This window comes from Megalops cyprinoides, chromosome 25 (genome assembly GCF_013368585.1).
Source record: "Megalops cyprinoides isolate fMegCyp1 chromosome 25, fMegCyp1.pri, whole genome shotgun sequence".
Classification (NCBI taxonomy): Eukaryota; Metazoa; Chordata; class Actinopteri; order Elopiformes; family Megalopidae; genus Megalops; species Megalops cyprinoides.
In genome coordinates this window covers 7,331,888-7,352,442 of record NC_050607.1, presented here as the reverse complement: position 1 = coordinate 7,352,442, position 20,555 = coordinate 7,331,888, and the positions used below count along the sequence as shown (strand labels likewise).

The following is a 20,555-nucleotide window of genomic DNA, read 5'->3' as shown; positions in this document are numbered from 1 at the left end:
ATCAACAGCTGTTGTAGTGATATACCACATGAAAATAACGCACGTCAACAACGTGAAAAACTACATCTCCCAGAATTCAATCCAAAACCCCAGACGCCTCTGGGCTGTTGCTAGGTTACAGGGTACGACGCAGCAGTTGGTTGCATTGGCTTGAGTTTCGCCAAGTTAGCTACTTGTTCTGAGCGGCAGTTTGGAAAGGTTTAGAGCTAACTAGCAACTTTCCCCGACATTCGCAGACGTAGTGAGGTACACAGAGTAACACGGCTGTAGAATGTCTGTCACGGCCTCTCCTCGGTTGTCACACACGCCCCTGTCGCTTGATGGCAATCCCCTCGGGTACCGAGCGAGCGCGGGCACGCCGCGGTCCCCAGGTGCTCCCGTGAGCCCTGAACCGGAGTCTGCAGGCGTGTCATCTGCATCCGAGGAGGAAGAGAACAGCATGGAGGTAACAGCAAACTGATGATGAAATAACGTTCTTGTTGCTAGACAGACATGTGGATACGATTTGGCACTTAAATGCCAGTGTAGGTAATTAGCAGTTCACTCCAGTCTGCATGTGCATTCAAAATCATTTGGTTCAGATGTGCTTGGTGCTGTAACTAAGTAGTCAGGTGAATTCGTGATCTTCATCGCTAGTTTAAATTCAAAGTCGAATATGATGAAATTCTAACTGAAATTGTATCATATATTGAAATACGCTTTAAAATGCAAACACATTGCTGCGTGAAGCCACTTGTTAATGATTCAGATGTTAGTAACCAGCTGTTGTAATTAACCTGCCGTGACGTTAATTGCTTTTTCGCTGCATCTTTTACACGATGACGCTGCCATTAATACGTCTGTTTATGACGAGAATAGTGTAATTATTACTCACTGTTAATACCAGTCCTTCACAGTGGTGGCGTAGTGAAACGTATTTAGCAATCATATTTAGGTGGAATTACTGTGCTTTTGACACCCATTTAAATTGTTGCATTTTTTTCAATGTAGCAGTTGAATTCAACAGCAGTGTCCTGTCCTAGTCAGTACTGTCGAAGTACTTTGCCCAGTGCTTTGAAAAGGGCTAATTTTCCCTGTCTTTTTATGTGTCTCTTCCGTGTGATAACGTGGAGGAGGATGGCATATTGACCGAGGAGGAAGTCTCCAGCTGTTTACACACCCTGGGTCTCTCTGCAACAGGACTGGAGTATCTATATCTCTGCCTCTCTGCCCCTGTAAGAACACGACCTTTACCGCTCTGCCTCTCTCCCCCTGTAAGGACCCTACCTTTACCTTTCTCCCCCTGTAAGGACCCTACCTTTACCTCTCTCCCCCTGTAAGGACTCTACCTTTACTTCTGTTCATGTTAGGACCCTACCTTTACCTCTCTTACAAACACATGTACACACTCTCTGGATGAGAGTGTCTGCTAAATGAATGTTATCTAATGTGTCTCTCTCTCTCTCACACACTCACACACACAAACACTTAACTTAAATGTGTCTCTGCAGGGACGAAATTTAACGGATGTCTCCATTCTGTGCAATTATGTCCATCTTCAAAAACTGGAGCTTCCATACAATAAGATAAAAGGTATGGCTTGTTATATTAACACCAATGTTTCTGCCATGAAACCTGGAAGTATGTGCTGTGGTGCAGGGAGGGAATGTAATAAATAATATGCAAACTGTTAATATGTAAAGATTTAGAACATTAATCTAAGCTACAAGTGTGTGGAATGTTATTCTACAAGAGTGAGTATGTGGAGCTTTATTCTACAGGTGTGAGTGTGTGGAACTTTATTCTACAGAAGAGACTGTGTGGGACTTTATTCGAAGTGAGTGGAGTGTTATTCTTTGAGAGTGAGTGAGTGGAGAGCTAATGGGTGTTTTCTGAGCGGCAGATTTATCCTGTGTGAGCCACATGCCGTACCTCCTTGTTCTGGATGCCTCCCATAACGAGCTCTCAGACTTCTTCGGCTTCCAGCCTCCCAAAAATCTCCAGGTACCTCCTGCCTAGTCTTCTTCCAAAAGCTCAGTGCAAATAATTTAAATACTCAGGAAGAGTCTAAGTTAGGGAGCTCCGTTTTTCTGGGACTGAATTTTACCGTGAACAAATGCTAGGTGGTGCTCTTAATACCTGTTCTGTCTTTGAGTTTGTTTCTGCCAGCATATAGCACCTAAATGAAGTAGTAGCATTGTTGTGTGTATTTTGCATTATTGTTTCAGCACTTTCACTCATTTTCACCACCAAATTCAGTGTGCTGTGTTTATTAACATATATGCCAATCCTAAACTACTGTTATGTCTTTGAAATCAATAACAGTTCAACACTAGTATTTGCAGCTTTGCAAACATTCAACAAGAATGATATCTTCAATAAAAGTTATATCCAAGTATTATAACTAAGTAATACATAGCCTGTTCCACTGTGTGTAGCACTATTAAATAGTGCTTTGGATTGTAATTCTACTCTTGCTTGTCATTTTGAAACAGAAATGAATTGTCCTCAGATATTTGCTTTATTATATTGATGATTTCAGAGTCTTGCTTTGATCATTTTTCATCTGTTCAGATGGCTTGTACAGTCTTAACAGACTGTCTTAATCTTCTATCAGAAGATCCACCAGCCTTGGCCGTCAGCTCTTGACTAATTCATGAACAAGTAGATGTGGAAGTGTCTCTGTTTGACCTGCATGGATGCTCCTGTTGTTCTGGCTGATTGGTGTGGAAAAGGGGATCTAACCTTGTCCAGTGGAAGTAAGGAGACTGGTTTTGTTTTTTCAGGAAGTAAATTTGTCCTACAATCATATGTCAGAGATGAAGGACCTGACTGCCTACTCCTCTCTCAGCAAACTGAACCTGGATCGTATCCTCTTTTGTAACTGGAAGAGTGTGATTTTTAATTCATATTTCAGGTCATCAATCACTTAATCATTGAATCAAATGGCATACACACTTCTACCTTCTACAAAAATGACAATGAAACATACCTGGGAGCGCTAAGTAGAGCACTGGCCATACATTTCCAGTCATATTGCTACTCATAATTCTGTTTACAACCACATTTCAATTCAGTTTCGCCATTTAATTGTCACTTGCAATGAGTTAGATTAATTGTAATGTGTAGCTTGAAGGCACTGTATTTGCCCAGTGTTGACAGAATGTTTTATTTTGTCCAGCTGTGATGTGTGTTAATTTTGGCCAGTCATGTCTTTATCCCATTGGGTTTTTCTCAGTTCTGTTCTTAACCCCTCTGTCATCTCTGCGGTCACTGACTGATGGGTTCTGTTCCTAACCTCACTGGTCATTCCCTTACGGTCACTCAGACAGAACGGTTCAGGCCTTAACCCGTCCTCACCCAACAGATAACTCCTTCCGTGAAATACGTGGTCTGGAGAAGTGCTCCAGTCTCACGCACCTCAGCCTGTCCCACAATAGGCTCTCCCGCATTAGCGGACTGGCCAGCCTGCCCCTCAAAGAGCTCTGCTTGGTACGTCCCATTTCCCCCCCTTACTGTTGCTCTGTTTGGTAGGCCCCATTTCCCCCCCTTACTGTTGCTCTGTTTGGTAGGCCCCATTTCCCCCCTTACTGTTGCTCTGTTTGGTAGGCCCCATTTCCCCCCCTTACTGTTGCTCTGTTTGGTAGGCCCCATTTCCCCCCTTACTGTTGCTCTGTTTGGTAGGCCCCATTTCCCCCCTTACTGGCCATGTCCTACACCCCCATAAACAGAGAATGGTGAAGCTACTGTGAAGCCTTCTGGCCATCTGTCACTCATATTGTCGGCCATCTTTTTCATTCTACATTCTGCCAGTCAGCGCATCATCCATTCTGTTGGTGGTGAATTCTGGGATAGGAAATATGAAACCCCACCTGGACTGCTTTTCTTATTTTCAGTATTTAGTATTGGCATGTGTACCTTGAAGTGTATCACACTGTCTGTACTATTAATTTATGAATGTGCATGGCGGCCACACACATTCTCCAGGCATACTTCCTAGTGTGTACGTGGGGTGTTTGTGTTTTATTTCCCAGAGGGGGAATCAGATCCGGAAGATAGAGAATATGGAGACATTATGGACGCTGCAGACCCTGGACCTGTCCTCTAACAGAATCCAGAGTCTCTCTGGCCTCCAGAACCTCCATCTCCTTGGATCCATCAATCTGGAGAACAACCAGGTACAGCACACGCTGTTGTTGTTTCTCTGGCTGCTACCCCCATGAGTACAGCAGCCTGGTACAGCCCACTCTTCGACTCCGATTCCCCCCCGTCAGAGAAACTACTTGGTAGAGACCACCATATTGCAGTGCTGTCTTGCTCTGCTGATGAGGATAAGATGCTTTGAGGGTACCATCACCACAAAAACCGAAATGTGCTCCCCCTGTCTCTGTCACTGAAATCTCCTGTGGGGTTGATCTCTCTGCATTAGGTCAGTGAAATCAAAGAGGCCTCTCATATCCACGACCTGCCTCTACTGCGAGAACTGAATCTGCAGAGGAACCCAGTACAGGTAATAACATACAGGTAACATCACCTGCCGCTCTCTCTACAGTACAGGTAATAACATACAGGTAACATCACCTGCCGCTCTCTCTACAGTACAGGTAATAACATACAGGTAACATCACCTGCCGCTCTGTGTACAGTACAGGTAATAACATACAGGTAACATCACCTGCCGCTCTCTGTACAGTACAGCACAGTACAGGTAATGTCTCCTGCCTCTCTCTCTACAGTACAGTATAGCACAGGTAATGTCACCTGCCTCTCTCTGTTCAGTACAGTACAGCACAGGTGACGTCACCTGCCACCCTATGTGTTGAACGATACCTCACTGGTAATGATGCCATCATTGTGTGCGTCCTCAGGATCAGACGGATTACCGCCTGGCCGTGGTCTTCCTCCTGCAGCGCCTGACCTCCCTGGACCAGCAGAGGGTGGCAGCAGAGGAGAAGGTTACAGTTACAGGGAATGAGTTACAGTCTGGGACACGGAGACCACAGTGCCCTCCAGCCAATTTCCAAATGTCTCACAAAAAAAACCCCCAAATTTAAATCATGATTAAATGGTCCATAATCAGTGTACCCTTATCATTGTAACATTTGTAATTTCCTTCAAAAAAAGTTTTCTTTCATATTAGTGTCTATAATATGCAAAACATTCATTTTCGTCTTCTTTTTTTCATTACCTTTATTATTTAGCTAACAGCTTACAAAAATAAGGGCAATAACAGCATTGTCTCTAAAGGAAGTGGCCAGTTATTCACATATGGAAGTCAGATTCATGTGTATCAAGCAGATACTATGATGGGGTCCGTGAACCTCATATCCTGTCGGTGTGGACTGTTCAACCTCAGGTGTCAGCGGTCAATAAATATGACCCCCCACCCGAGGTGGTTGCCGCCAGAGATCACATGATGCACGTGGTGTACCAGCTGGGACAGCCACAGGTCATCTTCGACAGGTAGGCGCTGAGTGCACTCAGACTCCCCTTGTGACATGGACCTAAGGTGCTGAATATGTGGAGCATGTGCTCTGTGTATATTGTATACTATGCTAGTTTCGTATACACAGTATGTGCATGGGTAGAGTGTGTAATATATGCACCGTGCACATATGTGTGCTGTACGTGGAGTGTAATATATGCGACATGCGAGTGCGTGTTATGTGTTGTGTATAGAATATATGCACGGTGCAAGTGTACGCGCTAAGCTATGTATGGTGACTGTGCTCCAGCACGCTGCCCAGCCTGGATGCTCCGTACCCGATGCTGGTGCTCACCGGCCCCCAGGCCTGTGGCAAGAGGGAGTTTGCGCACCGGCTGTGTCAGGAGTTCAGCGATTTCTTCGCCTACGGGTCAGTGACCTCGCTTCCTGTATGAAGGTTTTACTTCCTCTGTCAGACTGCGATGCCAGTGTGAGGTTACACTTCTGTGGCAAAACTGCACCCCCTGTGTTTTAGTTGTACAAGCAAGTGAGATGCTGTGGTCAAACATCCGAGCAAAAGTACTACATTACAGCACTACAGTTGAGTCACCAGTTATGGGAATCTCATCCAACTGATGTGGAAACACCCACTTTTCCACTTACTGCTCATGTCATTCATGGAGAATATGAGCTTTTCTTTAAGCCTCTCAGTGGTGTGCTTGGTGATCATTCTTACCACAGCAGTTATGAATCTGATGAAAGGAAGATCGCTAAGACAGACACACAGCCACCTGTAGTTTGCACCAGAATCCAACTGCAGTTTGACCCCATCCCACCCCCCCCCAAAAAAAAAACACTGTCCCATGTGCCCCCTGCCTTTCCAGGACCTGCCACACCACCAGGAGTCCCTACTTTGGGGAGGTGGATGGCTGCGACTACCACTATGTCACCGAGGAGGTTTTCCAGGACATGATCCACATGGTAGGCTTGCTTAACACACCAGTGTCTGTGTGTCATAGGAGCTCTCTGAGGAAAGAGCTGACGGAAGCATACCAAGCCTTGTTTGTTTTCCTGGTTCAGAGCCCTCTGGTTCCTCTGAGAAACTGCTTCCTGTACTCTCCTCTTGTTAATGGTGAATGGAAGCTAACCGAGGGAAGGGGTCTGTGTCACGTGCGGTCAGAATCGTACCCTAAACAGAGAATGGGGGTGTCGCAGATTAACGGACAGATTTCAGTGCCTCTGCCATTACCACTGACCTCAGGACAGCCAGGGCTTTTTTTCCCCTTTTTTCACTCTTCTGGAATTGCCAGGCCTTTATTGCCAGATGTATTACGCTAATACTGTTACTGTGATACTGTAACTGTATTATAAACCAATTAACTTTCAGTAAAAGGCGCTGATTGCTGCATAATCGTATTTGGGGATTTTCGCTCCCAGCTATTTTCATTACCATCCCCTGAGAATGGGGAGGGGTTACTGTACACATTCTCCCAAGTCAGTGCCCTCTTAAATTGATGAAGTACTATTGTACTATTGAAACAAAGCAGGACTGAGGGCCTACTGTACACCGGTATGTTGTGAGCAAATAGTAGGCCCTCCTTGGACCTTGAGGAGTAGAGAGAACAGGGCAGTTTGCTTATCTCCTGGTCATATCTCTCAGGGGTTTCTTAGTGTTGTGTCGTACATAGAGTTGTTTAAGTGCGGAGTCAGTGACTTGCACTGATGGTTTAAGCTTCCCCTCTCCCCTTTCTTTCTTTGCCTTTTCTCTGTCTCTGTGTCCCCTCACCCCTCAGGGTAAGTTTATCCAGACTATTCAGTACGCGGGACACAGGTACGGTCTGTCCCGAGAGGCCCTGGAAGGCGTGGCCAGAGACGGGCTGGCCTGCTGTGTGCACATGGAGCTGGAGGTAAGAGCTGTCAGTACGCACTGTCACTCCTTACACACTGAGCCAGTACACAGTGTCAGTACCCAGAATTCCTTGATTTTGAGTGGTTGACTATAGAAGGCTGTTGACTGGATGGAAGTCTGGAGTGCAGCAAGGTGGCACTTTCTACTGATGGAGAGGTAATAATGGAGGGTAACCCTGTTGGTCCTCACTGAGGAGGCTCATGTGCTAAAACTTTAACTGTTAAGCTTCATTTGTGGAGTATCATAAACATTGCTGGAAGTTCCCATGATAAAATGTTGAAGAATGCCATTTTGTCTGGATTGAACACAGGAGTTCAGCTGAGAAGGCTAAGCCTATGAGTCTGTGTGCAGTTTCTGACTGCAGCAGGCCAGTCCCGGCTAAGCCTATGAGTCTGTTTGCAGTTTCTGACTGCAGTGACCAGTCCAGGCTAAGCCTATGAGTCTGTGTGCAGTTTCTGACTGCAGTGACCAGTCCAGGCTAAGCCTATGACTCTGTGTGCAGTTTCTGACTGCAGTGACCAGTCCAGGCTAAGCCTATGAGTCTGTGTGCAGTTTCTGACTGCAGTGACCAGTCCAGGCTAAGCCTACGAGTCTGTGTGCAGTTTCTGACTGCAGTGACCAGTCCAGGCTAAGCCTATGACTCTGTGTGCAGTTTCTGACTGCAGTGACCAGTCCAGGCTAAGCCTACGAGTCTGTGTGCAGTTTCTGACTGCAGTGACCAGTCCAGGCTAAGCCTATGAGTCTGTGTGCAGTTTCTGACTGCAGCAGGCCAGTCTAGGCTAAGCCTATGAGTCTGTGTGCAGTTTCTGACTGCAGCAGGCCAGTCCAGGCTAAGCCTATGAGTCTGTGTGCAGTTTCTGACTGCAGCAGGCTTTTTCAGTGGACAGTAATGCGGTGTAGGCCCTAAAGCCTGGACGTTTCCTGACAGGGCGTGCGCAGCCTGAAGAACACCTACTTCGAGCCACGCTACGTCCTGCTGATCCCCACGGACCGGGAGGAGTACGCCCGGCGTCTGCGGCGGAGGGCCCTCTACAGCCGGGCCCAGATCGATAACGCCGTGTCCCGCATCGATGCCTACGTGCACGTCAACAGAGAGCATCCTGGGTACTTCGACAACGTCATCCCCTGTGGTAAACTGCGCTAGTGTTTTTATTTGGCAGCTGTGGTACAGGACAGTAAAACTAGAGTAAATCTCTGGTCACCAAGATCCTTAGAGAGTCACTACAGGAGCACACTTGTATGTTAGTGAGATGCTGCTCAGCAGTAGATGAGATTCTGCGTGTGATTTTTGGATAGTGTGTGCGTCGTGCCGAGTCCACTCTGTATAGCCTGTGAGGTTGTATGTGAGTGTTGCTCGCTTGCATTGAAAAAACTCTGAGGAAGTGCAGGGAAGTGGAGTGTCTGCACTGAATTAGCCATCTATTACGCTCTCACAAGCCACAAAAAGGCAAAGGTGTGTAAACACAAAGGTGTGTAAAACTAGATATGAACAGTACAGGTGGACAAAAGTTCCAATGAACAGGTGTTGGGGTGTAATATCTGAAATGAACAGGTAGACATTGTAAAGACAAAAACAGAAAGTTAACAGTTACAGACGTGTGTGATTGATTAGCAACAAACACTTACAGGTGCATGTGACTGGTCAGAAATGAACAGGTACGGGTGATGAAATGTGAAATCTTCTGCAGATAACCCTGCGGAAGCCTACAAGACGCTGAGCCAGGTGGTCAGGGAGTATCTGGGTCTGGAGGAGCAGAGAGGGGCCACAGCTGGCAACACTGTCACAGGTGCTTACTGTGCATGTCTGTAGACAACAGGTGATTGCATCTGAGCAATCTTATTTATGCCTGACCACATCTGACCATACCTGTACAGGGGACTCTCAGAATGAGGAGAGGTGGAAGGACTTGGCCACAGGGGGGGCGGTCGGCCTCCACGCCCGCACCACAGGGGTCGCTGAGCCGACGGAGCCGAGCAGCAGGACATACCAAAGCAAGCTGCAGGCCAGGCTCACCCCACAGAAGAGCTCGGCTGTGAGAACACAGTCCTCCACACACACAGCACATACTCATATACTTTCATTTGGAAGTCGCGTTTCAAGAAGTGGATGAAAAATGTCTGGCCCACAGGGCAGCAGTGTGGCATAGTGGTAAGGTGCAGGACTTGTAACTGAGAGGTTGCTGGTTTGATTCCCGCCAGACACTGCTGCTGTACCCTTCGGCAAGGTGCTTAACCCAGAATTGCCTCAGTAAATATTCAGCTGTATAAATGAGTATAATGTAAAACTGGATAGCAGTGTCTGCTGAAATGACAATGTAATGATATATATTACAGTAGTGGTGCATTACACGTGTAGTTCCGTGGTGAAACTCACATGCATTATCCTGACTGCAGGAAGTAGCCTCCATGCAGAGGCGGCGGCAGCTGGCACGGGAGGCCCTGATGGGGAGGAGTCCTGGAGCCTACACCCAGCTTCCCAACAGGTACAGACACCTGTATCTAATCTACCTGTATCAGCTGCTTTCAGCAGGTAAAGGGGTAGAGGTCAGTTTTCAGGTGTCTGTGTTGTGATAGATCTATGATACTACATGAAACCATCTTTAACCAGCTCTGAATGACAGCTGGAGGAATTTACATGGGGACATTATGCAGCATGTACTGTTTGTCTGCATGCATGTATCAGGTGTTACTTCAGATATTTGTGTAGATATCCTTCAGTGCTCCTGTGTTTTGGGCTCCTTTCTTTCAGGAGACAGTGGTGTGGTTTCACTTCCCAACCCTGTGTGTGTGTGTGTGTGTGTGTGTGTGTTATAGGGTTTCTCTCACGGCTCCAGGTTCGATGGGCTCCCCACTTCAGCAGGACCCTCCCTCCTTGTCCTCCATGATACCGATGACCAGTGACGGGCCAGCGGACCCCAGCGGGGACAGCAGGTCTGTACCCCCAGAGCCGCTCAGCAGAGCCCCTCAGACTGGCAGCTCTCTCCTCCTCACTCTCCCACCCCCTCTCCTCCTGTCCCGGCAGCTCTGGGGAGTCCCGTGCCAGCTCAGGCCTCTCCCTGCGCTCCTCGGCCGGGGCGTTCTCCCTGCAGGATACAGCGGAGGGCTTGGAAAGGGGGGCAGGGCCTGACGTGGAGCCCCTGGACATCCCGGGACACGACCTGGACAGTCTGAGAGGCGAGTGTCTGACTGACTCTCATCCCTGATCATGGCATTATGTCTGACTGTCCCAGCTCTGACTCTGGCACCGTGTCTGACTCTCACAGCTCTGACTCAAGAACCCTGAGGCACGGTGCTAGTTCCATATCAGGATTTCTATCTCTGACACATCCACCTGCAGCCCCTCCTGTACCTCCACCTCAAATGTTCTGGCTCTATACTAGGAACTCTCCTTCACAATGGTGCTTCTCTGTGTTTTTCCCGGGTGTCTTTGAGACATTTCACAGCTGTAAATAATGAGCTAGAGTGCAAACAGGTGAAATCTCCCCCCACAGATAACATGTCATCAGGCCACACCCCCGACGCACCCCGCCCCACGTCCCCCAGGAATGCGCTGGAGGTGAGGCCGATTGCATCCGAGCCCGTCTCGGCACGGCCGGGGTCCAACGCCAAACCCATCCTGCCCCCCATCCCGTCCGGACGCAAGACCACGGAGCACCCCTCCCCCAAGCCTGACTGACAGCTGGGATAACAGCCAATCAGGGGAGGCCCTTCTACCCACTCCCTTCAGTACATGCCTTGCTCTGACCCTGTTACGGTAGGATTGAATTAGATCACACAGTGCAGAATCCTGTAATATCAGAGACACTGTACAATACAAGCATACAGTACTAGTCAAAGGTTTAGCCACACCTGATTAGTGGTGTGCAGTTTGCGAAAAGAGTCATTCTTTTTGAATGACTCTTTTTAGTGAGTCGTTCGTACCAGTTCACCAGCACAACTGAGTCATTCTTTTTTTCTAATTCAGCTGCTCCCAGTCAACTGCATGCAATCGGTCGGAAACCTTTGGTATCACTACGCAGTGTGCACAGCAATGGGCTAGCAATAGTTTTTTTCATTGTGAAGAATCTAAAATATGAGTTTTGATTTATTTAACACTTTTTTGGACACTGCACAATTCCGTTAGTGTTATTTCATAGTTTTGAAGTCTTTACTATTATTCAAAAATGTGGAAAAAGTGTCCAAACTTTTGACTGGTACTGAAGGAGTTAAATGGGTTATATCAGTCAGCTGAACCTATGCAAAAGCATTCAGACACAATTACTAAATGAACATGGAACAGCCTCCTATTCCTGTAAAACATTTATAGATAAAACATTTTAGAGCATTTCTATATTGTGTGTATCTGAGATTGAAAAACATGCACGCGTTTAAATAACTTTAATGGTTGTCTTTTTTTTTTTTTAAACCGCTGAAGCAATATTTGCCCTGAAATGCGTTTACATAATGTCACTGCCCAAATTGTGGCCAAACCTCCGGAGCTCACACTGACCTTGATCTGAGACTGTCCTTAAATCACTCCACAAAGCGAGGGCACTGACCACCAGCACAGACAGAGCGGAAGACACAGCACCTGTGACTGTTACACGTTTATTACAATAAGGAATGCAACAGAGATCCCAAACTGCGTCGAACACGGTGCATTGTGGGAGACAATACAGCTTGCAGTATTACAAACAAGACACAGCATCCTGAGAGACACAGATACAGGTAAAAAACAGGTACATTATCACAAGGCAAGTCTACAGTGTCTTCACTGAGTCCAAATATTCAAGTCTGAAACGCACCCCTCCTTTGACTTCAGTTACGCAGTGACAAACCGTGCTTCCAAACTGTGTAAGCCAATGCAGAGACTACTTTATCCTCGTACTCATCGATCAGCTCACAGCATCCATTGAATCGAGTCATACACACCAGCCCATGCTGTTAAATTTCAGCACGTCAACCTCTTATATAGAATTAAATTACAAACGTTCACAATGAAATCATAACCTCTTATTTTACTTGAAAGTTGTGACTTGTTCGTAAAATAAGCTACAGTGAGTAGTGAAACAAAAAAATTAAGACCCCAGCAAAGCTCATCTTATTATGTATTAAATAGGTGTCCCTAAGGTGTCCTGTAAATCTAGGTTTGTTTTATTCAGACAGAGAGGAAGTACCTATACCAGGAGTTTAAAAAGCTCTTTACTACACAGAAGCAACTTCTAGAGGGAGCAGTTTTCAGCAAGGGCACTGATTCCTGCCCCTGGGGCCCCCCTGCTCCGCATGTTTTCCATCTTTCCCTGCTGAACCTACGTGACTGAACTCATCAGTGGCACTTTTGATTAGCGGAGCACACCTGATCAAGAGCATGTTAATCACACTAATTTCAATCAGGTGTGTTTGGAGCAAGGACAGACGGAAGATATGCAGGACAGGGGGGCTCCAGGAGCAGGACTGAGAGACACTGAGCTCAGGTCACAAAAAGACCACGGGACTGGGTGGGGAGATCTAATCTGGCAATGAAGGAACACACGTCCTTGGAGTGCGCGTATGTGTCTGTGTGTGTGTGTGTGTGTGTCTGGGAGGTGGCAGCCCCCCCGATCCTGCGGGGAGGGGTGTGGGGGTGTGGGGGATCACTCCTCCTTCTTCTTCTCCCTGCGGAGCGCGGTGCCGATGCTGCCCAGCACCTCGGTGTACAGCAGGGTACCCACGAAGACCAGGGCGGTGCCCACCCAGTGCCAGGTGGTGAACGGGTTGTGGAAGTACAGGATGGAGATGATGAGGCTGACGAACTTGCGCAGCGTCACCACCAGCGTCACCGTCAGCGAGGCGCACTCCGTCGTCAGGATGAACACGCCCCGAATGCACACGTATCTGGGAGGCGCGGGGTTAAGGTCACACGGGGACAGCCTGTTTTACCTGTCACTCAGGCCTTACACCAGGCCCTCTCCATCAGCAGCTGTGATAGGGAATGCAAATGTAAACCTCCTGAGGCAGTGATCCTACCCACAAGGCCATTCTGCACCCAGAGACACTAGAACAAGGACAGAAAATAGACAGAGGAATATGCTAGACTAGGTATTACTCTGCGAGTGTGTGTACGTGTGTGCGTGTGTTTGTAAGCAGCGTAAAGGATACTGAGTAATAACGTTCATCAGCAGGTATATCCACATCACTGGCACGGCCTTTCCAATGACTGGCACCTCGACGGGAGCTGAAAGAGAAAGAGCTTATGATGAAAAGTTGCGTTTTAAAGCACTCTTCTTACTGAAGAGAGCACAAGATGCTAGTGTGTTGACACACCAGTTGTAGATGTGAGAGGTTTGTGTATAAGTGCATTTACTGTAGATGTGAGTCGTTTGTGTTAATACGCAGCTTTTGCTGAGGAGGACAGAGTGGTTATGAATGTGGGTTATTAACGCATCAGATGTAGATTTGATGCTAATGTGCTGACTCTGGTTGTAGAGGTGAAAAGTTGATGTGTTAATGCATTAACGCCCTGCATTGGCTGTAGAGAGACAGAGTTGTTATAAATGTGAAATGTCAGTGTGTTAATGTACCACTTTAGCTAAAGAGAACATCGTGTTTGTAGATGTAAGATGTTAGCGTGTTATCACAGTGCTTTGGCTGAGGAGGACGCAGTGTTTGCATATGTGAGGTGACTGTGTTAACGCACCGCTCTGGCTGAAGAGGACGCAGTGGTTATAGATGTCGGAGGCCAGCAGCAGGAACCCAGGCAGGGGCAGGCAGTGCTGTGAACAGGGAGAAAGAACGTAAGCTCTGCGCTTGCTGATGACATCACACCTCCCACCTGTCCTGACTAAACCAGCTCAACATGCTTTACCAACTGTGTGACCGCACAGCTTTCAAATGACCTGTGACAGCAGTGCAAGGCTGCTGTCACAGGTCTTTGAAACAGACAGTGACATACGCAGGACAGCACAGGCGTAGATTTAGGTAAGGACGTCCCTACCAACTTTCAGGAAAGCCGAAATGTCCCCACCAACATTAAGACCTGTAATCACAGCTAAAATGGAGACAATCTTTTTTTTTTTTTTTATTCATTCCATTGGGCGCTGTCGCGTGCTTCATACTCAGCCAGAGAGGGTTAATGGTTAATGGTTAATGTGTCCCTACCAACTTTCAAGCCAAACCTACGCCCTTGCAGTACAGGCAAAAGTTTGGACACACTTGATTAAGATGATGGGGAAACTTGCATTCAAAGACATTTTGATATAGACTTGTACTTAAATGCTTTAAATTTTTTTCTTAGGCATCAGCTATTTATATTTTTCCATGCATGAATTTCTTTCCTAAAAAAATTAGTGTTAAAAAAAATATTTTTGGCTACTTTGATTAATCTAAAATATACGATCATTTTGATTTATTTAACACTTTTTTGCTCACTGCATAGTTCCATGTGTATTATTTCATAGTTTTGTTTTTACTATTATTCTAAAATATGTAAAATTGTAAAAATAAAGTAAAACAATAGATGTATCTCAACTTTTGACTTGTGCTGTAGGTTAATGGTTCAGATGATACACTTCGATGCTTTCATCTGGCAGCGTTAGATCAACAGCTTCGAAAAAAACAAGAGATTTCAGACAGGCAATTCCCAGGATAGATTTCTCTCTGAGTGGTAGTGAGGGGTCCTTACGTTGTAGAACAGAGCCTCTTTGGAGTGCTTGCCGTACTGCTTGTAGAGCGTCTCCTGGAAGATGCCCATTCTGGCTGACATGAGCAGGGCGAAGGTCAGCATGGCGATACCTTTAGACCAATCAACAGCAGATGTCAAGATGAGATCTTTACAATCGCAGATACTGTATCAGTGTCTTAAATGAATTTCTCATGAAGGTGCACAACTCCAGGTACAAAGGGCCAGTTGCAGACCCGCGGGCTCATTGTAGCTTAGTCACAGGCTCCTCAGAGAAACGTGAGGAGCTTAAGGTGTGCACAGAAATGTGATGAGGAAAAGAAAGGTCTTTAGGAGAAAATGATCTGTGCTCAACGGCTTGCATTGAACGTGTACCTAAAATCATGCAGCTGAAGCAGTAAACCAGGGCTCTAGTTAGCACTCTAGCCTGTCAGGCTGTCGATAGTTGAAGCCGATTGGTGGTTGCATGTCCTTCAATAGTAGGCGGAGACAAAATTACCTGCCCCTAATTTCATGACGTTCTACAGATTCTCATTTCTGCTTGAATACCTTTCACTGGTGTCATGTCAGTGGTACCTAAACTGTCCCTCGCATGTCCAGTGAGTCTTCGGGACGTTGTGACATTGTGACAACATGCTGTGCTACTGCACAGACCAATCAGGTCCCTGACAACAGTGACATTGGCATTAGTCCATATGAGGTAATAGAGTCATTACAGTCATGCGGGATAGGAAGTAATGAATTGTTTTAAAACACACACACACACACAATTTGGCCCTACCCAGTAGCCAGTGCAGGAAGGAGTAGAAGCTCTGCTCCTCTGTGACGTCTTGACCCATGTTCTACAGGGAAACAACACATTTGTAAATGAACATGTCTTTGGGCGGAATTTCAGTATACAGTTCTGCATGAATGACGGTGTCTGGACCGAACGTCATACTAATGAGTGAATCTCTTTAGACAGAATTTCAGTTTCTGGTTGTGTAAATGACCATGCCCCAGAGCACACAGCTCTGTGGAAGTCTTACCACTTGTTTTGCAGACATGATGGTGCAAATGAAGATCCCAAGGGAAACAAACACTATGGAGATGTATTTGCTTTTTGTGTACCTGCAGGAGGAAAATACTGCTTTTAGATATTCACACATTGACTAAACTGACCAGCACATATTTAGCCAGCTAGAAGTAGTTATGCTCAACCGTGCATGAAACTTGTTCATACAACTATCTGTTAGCTGGAGCAAGTCTGCTTTCTCATGAGTGCATCCCATCCAAACAATGGCTCCAGAAAGCTAACAGAAATCTTCCACTACCATGCAATTAGATAGTCCTACTATTCTGTACAAAAATATGTTAGACAGCAAATCATTATGGAACAAGTATTCATGGAGGGGTATGCAAATAAAAAGCTTGACTAGTGACTAGCAAACCCAGACAGAACAAACTGAACCAGCTCTAAAAAGGGTCAGGAGAAAGCAGGAGTACCTTTTCTTCAGTATAATTATGCCCAGAATCATATTCGCTATCAATGACCCCTGAAAAAGTAGGAGAAGGAGAAGGAAACAGTTATCAGAAAAAAAACAACACAAGGAGAAAATGAATGGCTCCACAGGAAGAGAGAATTGACTCCACAGGAAGTTAAAGACTGTACTCACAGATCTGAAAATCATGTGCAGGGGCATAGCGATGTTGAAGTTGAGCGCGTAGTTATTTATGACACTGACGGTGAAGAACATGGTCACCATAATCACGTAGTTCCTGAAAATTAAATAACGGGGAAAACAGTTGGCGTATGAATTACATCCTGCTTGAGAATTTCAGCGAACCTTTAGGTTGAGCTAAGCTTAGTAACTGTACCGCATACCTAAGGGGGATGGCAGGCTTCTTGCTTCCGAAATTTGTTTCGAAGATGAAACCTTCCAGCGCAATAAATGCAAACTGCGCGAATGTGACAATGTTCCCGCATCCTGGAAACTCCCTGAAATCACATATATCATATATAAACAGGCGTTTTGATTTCGTCAAATAAAACCGCACGTATTTACATTGGCTCACCGCACACTTACAATATACGTGTTCGATCTCCATATAAAAGTTGGGGTATAAACACTAGCCTACTTCATACACTTGGGAGTATATCAATAGTCAGAGAAATAAACTGCGAAATTACAATGGCAAAAGATCTAAGAAGCTCTTTTCATACTGTCTATCTTTGAGTTCAGCTGTGATCATGAGGCAAATTCTCTTACGCCAAAACACACGCGAAAATGTGACGCTGCATTCTTACCGACTTCATTCTAGTGCAGTGGGACTGGATGGATACGAGCTAAACTGAGCTCAAGAGAAGCGTTAATCTGCCAAAGTGACCGGATAAGGAGTTGGAAAGTTAGAGAACTGTTAGCAAACCAGCTAATAGGTACTCACCTTACCAAAAGTTCCAAAAATACAACATTGCTGCAGCACCCTACAAAAACAAGGCTGACTGCAAATATGGTGTTCATTGCTATATTTATGCGAACGGTTAATGAATATAGAATATATCAGTGCAACATTACACCTACTACTGACATTCTGATGTCTAAACAAAAATAGCTGCCTAGGAAAGAGCGATCGCCAAGGAGCCGAAAACTGCAGGCTGGGTGGACACGTCTCCCGGCTTCACATGCTTCCGGGTTGAACGTATAGATTTGTGGGACTTGTAGTTTATCAAACGCTTTTCATTGATTGGGTGTGAGGCGATGTTGAGTGGATGGGAACCACAAGTCCCTTCAGACCTAAAGAGCGTCTACCTGAGGGTCGTTCAAGTTACACCTTGGATGGTGAATTCTTCATGTTTTCACAAGCAGCGGGCGATGTTACGTGATCGCCAAGTGGGATCGGGCCCGTGTATTAGCAATATCTCCCGAAAAAATACCTAAGCTGATGTGTACAAGATTTCCCACAGGATGCATAAAAGGTAGTTCGGCTTTAGTGTGATCCGAACGATGCGGCATATATCCCTCCTAGTTTCAGAAGATAAATAGTTAATGTTGCTGTGACATGCTGTAAGATGAAACCCCACTTGCTTTGCATGTGGTAGTATGTTTCCGCATGCGCGTAGCAATTCTCAGAGTTACGCTGTTTTTCAGACGAGGCAGAAGAATGTACGATTTTACATGCGAGTTCCACGAACTCTCAGACGAGCGTGCTTTGTACGCCAAATGCTCGGAGACAGGGGTTATTGGAGTCCTTTCGCATGGTTGGACCTTATTTGAGACTGTCTTCCAGTTAGATAGTTATTGCAGCAGTCTGTCTTCAAGATGCATTACATAGTTTGCCCCAGGCCCCAACAGGAGTACCCACAAACAGCACCCTAAAGAGTGTATTACAATAGGGCAATTTTACCACATCCACCTCAGCAGGTCACCCTTGATGACACTGATTATCTATTACGGATGTCTGATGGCTAGGCAAACCTAACCTCTCAGGCCCACGTGTCCCACAATGTGAGGATGAAGTCCCACAATGTGAGATTCCCTTTCATATTAATATGTTATGACACCGTGCATTGAATGGCAGTGATGGCTCTTATTACTGGGTTTATTGTTCTTGCAGCCAGTTATGGTCTGATTGCTATGCCTCTCAGCAAGGCAGAGCTGAGCTCATTAGTGTGTGGACAGTTCTGCTTGAATTCGCCCATGAGGCTTTGCAAACACTTCTCCAGGACCATTGTCACAGTAACCTAGGCAACGGAACTCCACACTGCACTATTTGTTTGGTGAATGAAACATAATAATGAAGCAGCTTTGGAAGTTGCTGTTCCAAAGATGAGATTAATTTCCCATTAAAAGGGATGAAAGAAAGCTACTTTTTCTTGATGAGTGAGGTGAATTTCCCTCTGCTGACTGTGTGGGCGTTTCATCTCTTGTGGTTACAGATAGTGAATTGAATAGCAAACTCTTAATGACATTTAATTGTACAAATCAATCGTGTGAAGTGTTTCCTGTCTTAAGACATGCAAAATCAAAAAACAATTTTTGACTTATTTATGACTGAGTGATACTATTATTCTGTCATTACAACTTCTGAAATTTTATCTTGTTATTATAGGAGCACAGAATTTGTTATATCGGATTTGAGGCAAAATTCAAGCATTGGTTCTAATGTGGTTTTGTATGGTCCAGCACCTGTTATTGTTTTATGAAATATGGAGAGATTTTGGGAGATTTAAAATAAGTATTTGAAGATTAAACCTAAGGAATGATTTTGATCTGGAATTAAAAGAAAACTAATGCCTAGTTAATGTATGTTCCCCCTTTCTGTCACATATTATTTGTTCCTGCATACCACGTATGGGTACTTAACCATTGAATATATTCAAGTGTTACTCTTAGCAGGACCAACTAGTTTTGTAATGTTGTCCACTAAATCAATCGATGTGGCTGGCTCTGAAAATGACTCAGAATAGCAAATGATCAAAATGTGTGGGGAAAACGAGAGAATAAAAGCTTTACATGGCATGCAGTTGCAGTAGTATCACAGTGATCTGAACCACTTGTAGTAATACCGCAATGACGTGAGCTGACATTGCAGTAATTCGAACTGGTCGCATGTCTCAGCTGTCCTGCTGCACTCTATGGAGATACAACACTGCCCCCTGCTGGAGAAATAGGAGCCCTGAAGGTAAAATGTCTTGCTGTCAGGACCCTTAATGATTATGTACAGCAGTAGAAATTTCCCCAAAGTGCTACAGTGACCCCTACTGATCAAATTATAGTGGGTTAGAATGTAATATCAAATCATGCAGAAAAGCATTCACATTTACATTTATTCATTTGGCAGACACTTTTATCCAAAGCATCTTACAAGTGAGGCAGAGTACATCACAAGTAAAAACCCACATAAAAAAGCAGACTTTCATTCTGATTTTCACAGATGCCAAATTGGAAATACAAGAAGAGCCAATGAATTTTCCTGAGCTTCAGTGGACAGACACATCATGTATCTTTCGAAGAAAATGTATACACATATTGCTGATGCAAGAGATATCCATGCATATCATTTTCAATATTCAAAGCAATTATGCACCTAGGACAGAGAGACTATGTGTATGTCTATATACACATAGTCCCCCTTAAATGCACATTCTTATTTAATCAAAGATATTTCATGATATTGTGAGGATGTGTATGTGTCTGTGAGAGTCTTGAGTTGGTTTTCCGTGTATGGGGAGTGAGTGCACAGGTGTGTTTGTGTGTTTGAAAGCCAACATGTATATTTGTGCATGCATGTGTCGGCATTACTGATATGTTGGTTTTGATTTGGTGCTATGTGACCTTTGTGTGGCTGTAGAATTTGTAGAGAATCCAGGCACACATCTTTTAATATTGTCTGGCACGATGAGCTATGCCTTGTCTTTTTCGTAAGGTACACAGAACCTTTCTGCGTGTAATATCAGCTCCACATGACTCTGTGCTGTACCGGCATGTCATTCGGCACCCTTGCACATCTGCTGCCCCCTGTGACATCACCCCCACGTCATTCAGAATGCTGGGAAATTACACCTGTCACTCATGAAAGTGGAACTCATAAAGCTCTCCCTCCGCTGTCACTGGGTCACCTTTGAT

General features: G+C 45.4%; 2 protein-coding genes across 2 annotated transcripts; one reads left to right on the top strand and one right to left on the bottom strand.

The window, feature by feature from the left end:
* The first annotated feature begins 271 nt into the window (after positions 1 to 271).
* lrguk (leucine-rich repeats and guanylate kinase domain containing) lies at positions 272 to 10,989 on the top strand. The gene is made up of 20 exons (XM_036519674.1): positions 272 to 445; positions 1,113 to 1,214; positions 1,491 to 1,572; positions 1,883 to 1,983; positions 2,766 to 2,847; positions 3,347 to 3,471; positions 4,014 to 4,157; positions 4,409 to 4,489; positions 4,848 to 4,934; positions 5,336 to 5,442; positions 5,715 to 5,834; positions 6,289 to 6,385; positions 7,198 to 7,311; positions 8,242 to 8,443; positions 9,002 to 9,100; positions 9,189 to 9,346; positions 9,708 to 9,796; positions 10,128 to 10,244; positions 10,336 to 10,487; positions 10,805 to 10,989. Exons 1-20 carry the CDS (start codon positions 272 to 274, stop codon positions 10,987 to 10,989), a joined length of 2,418 nt encoding a protein of 805 aa, XP_036375567.1.
* A 1,704-nt stretch (positions 10,990 to 12,693) lies between these two features.
* slc35b4 (solute carrier family 35 member B4) lies at positions 12,694 to 17,591 on the bottom strand. Its single transcript, XM_036520406.1, has 10 exons — positions 17,374 to 17,591; positions 16,814 to 16,927; positions 16,605 to 16,707; positions 16,435 to 16,484; positions 15,978 to 16,059; positions 15,731 to 15,791; positions 14,953 to 15,062; positions 13,969 to 14,044; positions 13,431 to 13,506; positions 12,694 to 13,166 (listed from the first exon to the last, which is right to left on the bottom strand). Exons 1-10 carry the CDS (start codon positions 17,448 to 17,450, stop codon positions 12,926 to 12,928), a joined length of 990 nt encoding a protein of 329 aa, XP_036376299.1. The 5' UTR covers positions 17,451 to 17,591; the 3' UTR covers positions 12,694 to 12,925.
* Positions 17,592 to 20,555: the final 2,964 nt, after the last annotated feature.